The 8,522-nt window shown below is 50.7% G+C and overlaps 1 protein-coding gene across 1 annotated transcript; it reads left to right on the forward strand.

Moving 5' to 3' along the window:
- The first annotated feature begins 763 nt into the window (after positions 1 to 763).
- Positions 764 to 7,942, forward strand: PLA2G2D (phospholipase A2 group IID). The gene is made up of 4 exons (XM_001501688.4): positions 764 to 941; positions 4,086 to 4,230; positions 4,940 to 5,046; positions 6,404 to 7,942. Exons 1-4 carry the CDS (start codon positions 902 to 904, stop codon positions 6,547 to 6,549), a joined length of 438 nt encoding a protein of 145 aa, XP_001501738.3. The 5' UTR covers positions 764 to 901; the 3' UTR covers positions 6,550 to 7,942.
- The last annotated feature ends 580 nt before the right edge of the window (positions 7,943 to 8,522 follow it).

The raw sequence follows: 8,522 nt of genomic DNA on the forward strand, positions 1-8,522 counted from the left end.
TAAGTGCACATCAATGGATGAATGGATAAAGAAGATGCGGTGTGGTGTGTATATATATATATATATAATTATACTATATTAGAATAGAATATTATTTAGCCATGAAAAGGAGGACATCCTGCCATTTGCAACAACGTGGATGGACCTTGAGGACATTATGTATGCCAAGTGAGACGAGTCAGACAGGGAATGACAAATACTGTGTGACATCACTTACATGTGGAATCTAAAAAAGGTAAATTCATAAAAACAGAGAATAAAATCGTGGTTACCTGGGGATGGGGGGGTGAGAGGGCACAGGATGTCTGTTGTATAAAGGTACAAACTTGCAACAAGTAATACATAAGTCCTAGAGATCTAGCGCACAGTACAGTGAACAAAGGAACAATGTATTGTAATCATCAAACTTGCTGAGACTAGATGTCAATCATGTCAACCACTAAAAAGAAATTATAATTATATGAAGTGATAGAGGTGCTAATTGTTGCTGTCATGGCAATTATGTTACAATATACAAATGTATCAGATCAACATGCTGTACACCTTAAATTTACACAATATTATATGTCAAATATATTTCGATTTTAAAAAGTTAATGGTGCTTAATGGATTCACAGTGACTTTAAATTTTTTCTTGTTGTTGATGTTTTCCAAATCTTCTATACTGAATGTATGTTTGTTTTGTAATCGAAAAATTTTTTAAAAGCCCAGAAACCAGATATTTCAAAAAGAAAGAAGTTCCCAATGGGCAGAAAAGAGGAACAGACAGAGCAGGAGTGGGCTGCACCAGAGCTGGAGCTGGACTGAGTGGGAGTGGGCGCAGGGGGTCCAGCTGATATAAGGAGCTGCCCACACGGAAGGGGACTTCCAGCAGCTGCTTCCATCGCTCTGCGCTGGGACCATGGAGGTTCCCCTGCTGTGCGTGCTGGTGGTGTTTGCTGGTGAGTGGGGGCAGGACCCACAGCTGAGAAGGTGAGGGAGGATGTGAGGAGGTCCTTTATCTCCTTCCTGGACTGAGCTGCTGCTCCGATCCCCACTACCTTGGCCCCCCAGGCTTCAACCCTTCCACCTCCTGTAAGGAGCCATTAGCGGCTCCCAGGCACCTAGAATGGGGGCTCCAGCCAGAGAGCTCTGGGCAGCCAAGCTATGTGGCATGCCCCTGGACTGCTGTGAAGGGGAGAGCTAGAGGTTCAGAAACTGGGGGCCTGCTGAGCTGACCCCTATAGTACCACGGACACAAATTACAGAAATGGATCTCCCACCGCCTCCTGCACCCCTCTCTTCATTTGACTGAATAATAGCGACCTTTGGCATAGGCACAGCTCTCTCTCTTTCTAGAGTCCTTTCGTCTTCATTCTCCCCCTTGACCCTGGGAAGAGGGCTCTGTTGACTGTCAGAGGGAGATGGAGCAGTGTCCATTCGGTCTTTAGCAGATCAAATGTCAGAATGTGGTTGTTAGGGGCCGGCTCCGTGGCCGAGTGGTTAAGTTCGCTCGCTCCGCTGCGGCAACCCAGGTTTGGATCCTGGGCGCGGACATGGCACCGCTTGTCAGGCCACGTTGACGCGGCGTCCCACATCCCACAACTGGAAGGACGTGCAACTAGGATATACAACTGTGTACAGGGGGGTGGTTTGGGGAGATAAAGCAGAAAAAAAAAAAAAAGAATGTGGTTGTTAGCAAGCTGGCAGTTTTGTTTCTTGACCCATCTCAAAATATGTGATTTTAGGAAGGATTGGCATTTTTAAATGTGGTTTTATGTTATCTTGGGGCTCCCAAATTCTTGAGAGGAACTGATCTCCAGGGTTACACTGAAAACCAGTAGGAAAATTGCAATCCACTACCGAAATTCATCTCTCAGACGTAAAGAGGCAATACAGTGTAGAGATAGAATACAGAGATGAACCTGCATTCAAACGCTAGCCCGACCATCTCAGAGTAGTATGACCTTGGCCAAGTCACCCCATCTCTCTATATCTTCATCTGTAAAATGGGCACAATAGCATCTTTTCCACAGGATTGTTAGAAGGACTCTAATGAGAAAATATATACAAAGCGTTTAGCAAGTGTGAGTAATATTAAGCAAGCAATAGCTTAACACGCAGCACATGCAAGAGGTGGGAGCGCTGTTGCCTCCCATGGCTGTGATTAACCCTTGGGAGAAGGGGCTCCATCCCCTTCCGATGGCAGCCAAGGTTGGGAAAATAACAAGACAGGAATTGCTGACGAGCTAAGCCAGTTCCCCAAAGGCCCCATATCCACAGATTGAGTGCCTCAATTTCTCAGGGCTGGGTTCACCTACTCTAAAATTGTTAGAAATAAGACCATCTTAAAGCATTCTGAATCAAAGCTGAATTTATTGCTTGCCTGGAAAGAGAGAGCTGCACCATTCAGGTGTGAGTGTATCTGTGTGGGTATTTCTGAGATGCAATGGAAAGGGCTAGATTTAGGGCAGAAAAGGGGGTGGAGGAATACCAAAGAGACAAGATTCTGAATCCAGGTCCCTGGCTGGCCCGCACGGTGGACTGTCACTCTCTTTGCCATTGGTTGCCTTTGGGTTTCTTATCACTGAATCTGGGAATCCAGAGGGCCTGGGATCGGTCATTAGCACTGCGGAAGCTTAGCAAGGTTTCCCATTAATATCAAGTGCAGCTAGAGCCAAAGGAGTGACGACGTGTATTCCCTAACCTTGAAGGGACACACTGGGGACACAGGCCTGCAAGTACCGGACACCACCAGTCCCTGGAGGTGCAGCTCGAGACCACCTGCTTGTGATCTCACCCTGAGTCCACTGTACGAGTCCCTCCCAACCCCCTCTTCCCACCGCAACGACCCCCAATGTGGGGCTCACCCTATTTCATTTGTGTGAGGAGCTTTCATTATAACATCATTTCCCAGAGGATGGGGGGTACGTGTCTTCCAAAACTAGGGACCTCCCCAGCCCAGTCTTGCTGAAACTCTCGGCTCCATCTGTGTTCTCGAATCATCTCTTGTGGTTGCACACACACATTGCCGTCTCCTTCTTATCTTGTCTGTTTCTCCCAAACTCTCCCCTGAATTCATGGACTTAATATACTTTATTCCTCCTAACTCAGCATAATGCATTCCTCTCTCCCAATAAAATAAATTTCCCTTATGATCAATTCTAACCGCAGCTGCTATAACTGAAATGGAAAAACATCCATGAAAATGATTGATTTCTAAAGCACACTGCCTCCCAGGACCGCTGTGCACGATCTTTAATAAGCGGACTTCTCTATGGGATGCAGGGGGGAGAGGGGGAGTGTGGGGAGTGTAGGAAGAAGGGTGAGGCTGATTATCCTTCCTATAATAGAATGGGAACTCAATGCCCAGAGACATGGAATGGAGCCAAACCGCCTTGGGTTTCGTCCTGGCTCCTCCATTTACCAGCCACTGTGACCTGGAGCAAGTCACTGAGCGCCAGTCTGCTCATCTCTAAAACGGGGATTAAAAATATTATTTATCATACCAATGTTGGTTTCTTAGTTTTCCTCCATATACCACAATTATGTAAGATGATAATAGTGTTAGAGGAAACTGGGTGAGGGGTATATGAGAATTCTCTGAATGATCTTTGCAACTTTTCTATACACCTAGAATACACCAAAATAAAAGGTTATTTATTTTTTAAAAAGTAGTATTTAGGGCCAGGCCCCACGGCCTGTTGGTTAAGTTCAGCATGCTCCACTTTGGCAGCCCCAGTTTGGTTCCCAGGCACAGACCTACACCACTCATCTGTTAGTGGCCATGCTGTGGCAGTGGCTCACATACAAAAAGAAGGATATTGGCAGTGAAAGTTAGCTCAGGGTGAATCTTCCTTAGCAAAAAAAAAAAAAAAAAAAGAATTTACCTCATGGGATTGATGCAGTCAATAAATTACAACATGAAAAGACCCATAGTAAGCACTCACCAACTGTCATTATATTTTTAATATCTATTGTGTGTGATGTTATTTTATTAATCAAGGTCATTAGTCTGAGCTGGGCAGAACAGAGGTGCCAGGCCTGTGGCCCACTGGCCTCCCCTGAGATTCATGTCCTCTCCTTGTTGCTGGGCTCCTTGGCAGGTGTGATTCCAACCCAGGGAGGAATTCTGGACCTGAACAAGATGATCCGCCAAGTGACCGGGAAGACACCCTTCTTCTCCTATTGGTTTTACGGCTGTCACTGTGGACTCCGTGGCAAAGGCCAGCCCAAAGACGCCACGGACTGGTAACCCCTTCGCAGGCAGGCCCACAGTGGCAATCCTGTCCTGCCCCCTCCCCGGGACTCTCCCCTTTCCTCTCTGTTCATTTGTTCATTCCACAAATTCGTTTTGTACTCTGTGCTGGGAACTCTGCTGAGCTCCGGCACAGTTCCATCTCTCTTGGATCTTGCCTTCTAGAGGGCTCCCCAGAGACTCTGAAGGACCCCCTTGCACTCCAATCTCTAATCTAGATAGAATACCCCCACACACTCCCCACTGCCATTGCATGTTGTCTTTAAAAAGTCCCACCTCTTTTTGCCATTATCTGATGTGATCTTCACAACGAACCTGGGAATGAGCCAGAGGAAGGATGAAAGCCAGCCAGGCCCAGGGTCACTTCTCTGATCTACCACTTACAGGCTGTGTGACCTTAGGCAAGTGGCTTGGCCTCCCTGAGTCTCAGTTTCCTCATCCGTGAAATGGGAATAATACTAGCATCTCTATTATAGGGAGTAGCGAGGATTAAGAGAAAGTTCAGACATAAAGGAGGTGCCTGATACTCAGGAAGCACTCAATAAGTGTTAACTAGCATGACCATAAAGAGGACTAGAACTCTGCAGGACTTAGCTCTTCCAAGGTTTCTCCTCTGGAGCAGGGGCAGCCAGAGACCTGAGTCAGCCAAGGAGCGTGCAGCTGTGCTCTCTGCCTGTCCCACCTTCTGTCCTCTCCCTCCAGGTGCTGCCATGCCCATGACTGCTGCTATACTCATCTGAAGTACCACAAATGCCGTCGCCGCTGGGACCGTTACCACTACACGTTTTCCGAGGGGGACGTCCAGTGCCGTGAGTGCCCGGGCCTCGGGGTTGGAGTTGGAGGCTGAGGAAGGGAGTTCTGGCACTCACTGCCTTCATGTGCTGTGTGATGATGCACAAGCTGCCCGACCTCTCTGTTTTTCTCATGTGTCCAATGGTGGTGGCTGAGTTGTGAAGGAGGGGCAGGAATGGAGGTGGGAGCATGGAGAGGTCCGAGAGGGGCTTTGACCTCTTCAGGATCTGGAAGGCTGGTGGACCTCAGCTTATTTCCCTGCCTACCACCAACCAGCTGTGTGACCTTGAACACAGTGTTTAACCTCTCTGAACCTCAGTATCCCCATCCGGAAACTCAGGGTGATAACAGTCTTCTACGCCATAAAGTTAATTCAAGAACTAAAACAAGAGATGACAGATGCCTGCTGCAGAGCGCCTGCTTGATCCATCACACGGGCCGCCCATATTGTTGCTCCTACTGTCGCCCACAGTAGGACACAGCAGCCCAGCCAGGAGGCGGCACCGCTCTGCCAATCTCCATTTTACAGACCGGGAAACTGACTAGAGTGATGAAGGGTTTGCCTGGGGTCACACTGCTGCAAAGGACAGAGCCCGGGCTGGAACCCAGGTCACCTGGCCCCTGGGTCCTTGCACGGGAGAAAGGTGGCAGGTCCCAGGGCTCATTACAGCAGCCCCAGTTAATTGAGAGCTTAATAATAATAACAGCAGGCCCAACATTTATTGAGCACTTACTACGCGCTGAGCACTTTAGGCCTTCTTACTTTAATTCTCATGACAGCCCCCAGAGGCAGCACTTCCCAATGTCCCAATGTCCCCATTTTAAGGATAATGAAACCAAAGCCCTGTGGTCCCTGCTGTCTTTGCACCTGCTGTTCCCTCGGCCTGGAATACCTACCCTTGTCCAGCCTGGCTGTCCGTGGGGGAGTGGGCCCTTCCGCTCCCAGCTCCAGTGACTCTTGGCATGGAGTCAGGTGCCCCTACTTTAACTTCTCGTGGCCCCGCATCTTCCCTGCTTCCGTGTAGCACGGTGATATTCATTCCGTGGTTCTCAAATATCTGCCGCCCCCATGGGAGTGTGAATCTGACATGCGTGTGTCCGTTTTGCTCAGTCCTGTCCCCCAGGGCGAGCCGCAGGATAGGTGCTGGATTGTTGATTGAACGGATGCATAAATAAGTAAGGGAACAAAGACACACAGGGAGGCCGGGGTACGTGCCAAGGTCACACAGCTAGAGTCAAAGCAGCTGGGCTGGGTACCCTAAAGCTGAGCAAGGACTGCGCTGTCTTCAGAGGCTCCCTCCAGGGGCCCTAGACCCACCCCTGGCTCTGTCTCAGGAAGGGACAGACACTGAGCCCACCTCCTCCACCCCACAGCTGAGAAGGGGAGCTGGTGCGAGCAGCAGCTGTGTGCCTGTGACAGGGAGCTGGCCTTCTGCCTTAAGAGTAACCTGGACACCTACCAGAATCATCTGCGTTTCTACTGGCGGCCCCGCTGCAAGGGCCAGACCCCTATGTGCTAGGAGAAGCCCCAGCTGTCCCGCGCCCTCCGCCCCTTGGCATCTTGAGCTCTGGAAGTCCCGTAGGATTGCTGACACCCCCGCCCCCAGTGTCTACCCCCCTGAACCAGCCTGGATCCTTTAAAATACTCCTGGGAGGATGGAGGGTCTCGGCCTCCCTCCCACCCCCCATCTTGTCTCTTGGACCTTCTAAAATTTCCCAGCCGAGGCAGCAGCTGTCTCCCCTGGGAGTGGATTGGGAACCCCCAGGGATGGTGTTAGAGTGAGGGCAGCAGGCAGTGGGGGAGGGGCCTGGAGGCCTAGGTGTGGCAGGTTCTCCCTGACAGGGCCACTCACCAGGCCTCCCTGACCCAGGCCACCTTCCAATACACTGTCCAACTGCAGCCAGAGCGGCCCCTCTAGAGGGCGACACCGATCTTTCTGTCCATGTGACTCTACTTCTTAAAACCCCAAAGACTTTCACCGCCCCAGGTTAGGGCCTCTCACAGGAGTTGGGGACCCGCACTGTCTGGCACTGTGTCCCCGTCCCCAACGAGGCTTGGAGGTCCTTGCGGGCTGGGCCCAGGCCTGTCTCTACTCAGTTGCTTCCCTGGTGCCCAAAGCCTGGAACGGAGACAGGGCTCCATCAACGCCTCTTGAGGGAGGGGTTGGATAAAGCCGCCTGCTCCCCTTCCCCAGGCACCAGGTCCCTGAGCACATGCCACATGTCCTCCTGGCTTTCCTTTCCTGTTTCTGGGCATTTGCTCAGGCAGGGCCTTCTGCAGAAATGCTCTCCTCAGGCTCCTCAGGGTCCAAAGTCTTTTTCCTACAGAAGTCTCCCCAGGCTGATTCCTCCTGGCTCCAAGGACTCACTCTGTCCTCCGAGCTCCCAGAGCACTTTATGGGTCTGCAATTCCCAAGCTTTATCTCAAGTGGTATGTAATTGTCCAGACTTCTCTGGGCTCCCCCAAATAGACTGGAGCTCCTGGAGGACAAGGACCGTGTCTGTTTCATCTTTATTTCCTCTGTTCCCCCCTAACAATAGGTGCTCAATTAATCCTCTCCCAGCCCAGCCCCCAAACCCCAGCTAAGCCAGGTGTTGGCTGCTAATGCTCACATCTGCCTCCTTCTCTTAAGGATTGCCCCTGTCTGCTCATCACCCCTCCCCACTCCAACTTCCTCTAACCAATGACTAGGGAGTATAACACCATCAAGGGTAGAACTGCCCAGCCTCTGTGCAGGACCATCAGGGTGGCACATTGTGTGCCCCAGAGCTCCTCGTGGGATCAGGCTGAGGGTAGACATCTGGAACCACTTCTTTGCTTAGCTTCATCCCCTGGCCTATCCTGTTTCCCATGTTCCCTTATAGGTGTCTCCAGAGAGCACTCCCTCAATAAATCATTCATTTGTTCAAGAATCCTTGTCTCAGGCTTGGCTTCTAGGGGAACTGACTTTGGATGGATGGATGGGTAGATGGATGGGTGGATGGGTGGGTGGATGGATGGATAGATGGATGGATAGGTGGATGGATGGGTGGATGGATGGGTGGATGGATGGATGGATGGATGGATGGATGGATGGATGGGTGGATGGATGGATGGATGGATGGATGGGTGGATGGGTGGGTGGATGGATAGATGGATAGACGAATAGGTGGGTGGATGGGTGGATGAGTGGATGGGTGGATGGATGGATGGGTGGATGGATGGATGGGTGGATGGATGGATGGGTGGATGGATGGGTGGATGGATGGATGGATGGGTGGATGGATGGGTGGATGGATGGGTGGATGGATGGATGGATGGGTGGATGGATGGGTGGATGGATGGATGGGTGGATGGATGGGTGGATGGATGGGTGGATGGATGGATGGATGGATGGGTGGATGGATGGATGGATGGATGGATGGATGGGTGGATGGATGGGTGGATGGATGGATGGATGGATGGATGGGTGGATGGGTGGGTGGATGGATAGATGGATAGACGAATAGGTGG

The sequence above is a fragment of the Equus caballus genome, chromosome 2 (assembly GCF_041296265.1).
Source record: "Equus caballus isolate H_3958 breed thoroughbred chromosome 2, TB-T2T, whole genome shotgun sequence".
NCBI lineage: Eukaryota > Metazoa > Chordata > Mammalia > Perissodactyla > Equidae > Equus > Equus caballus.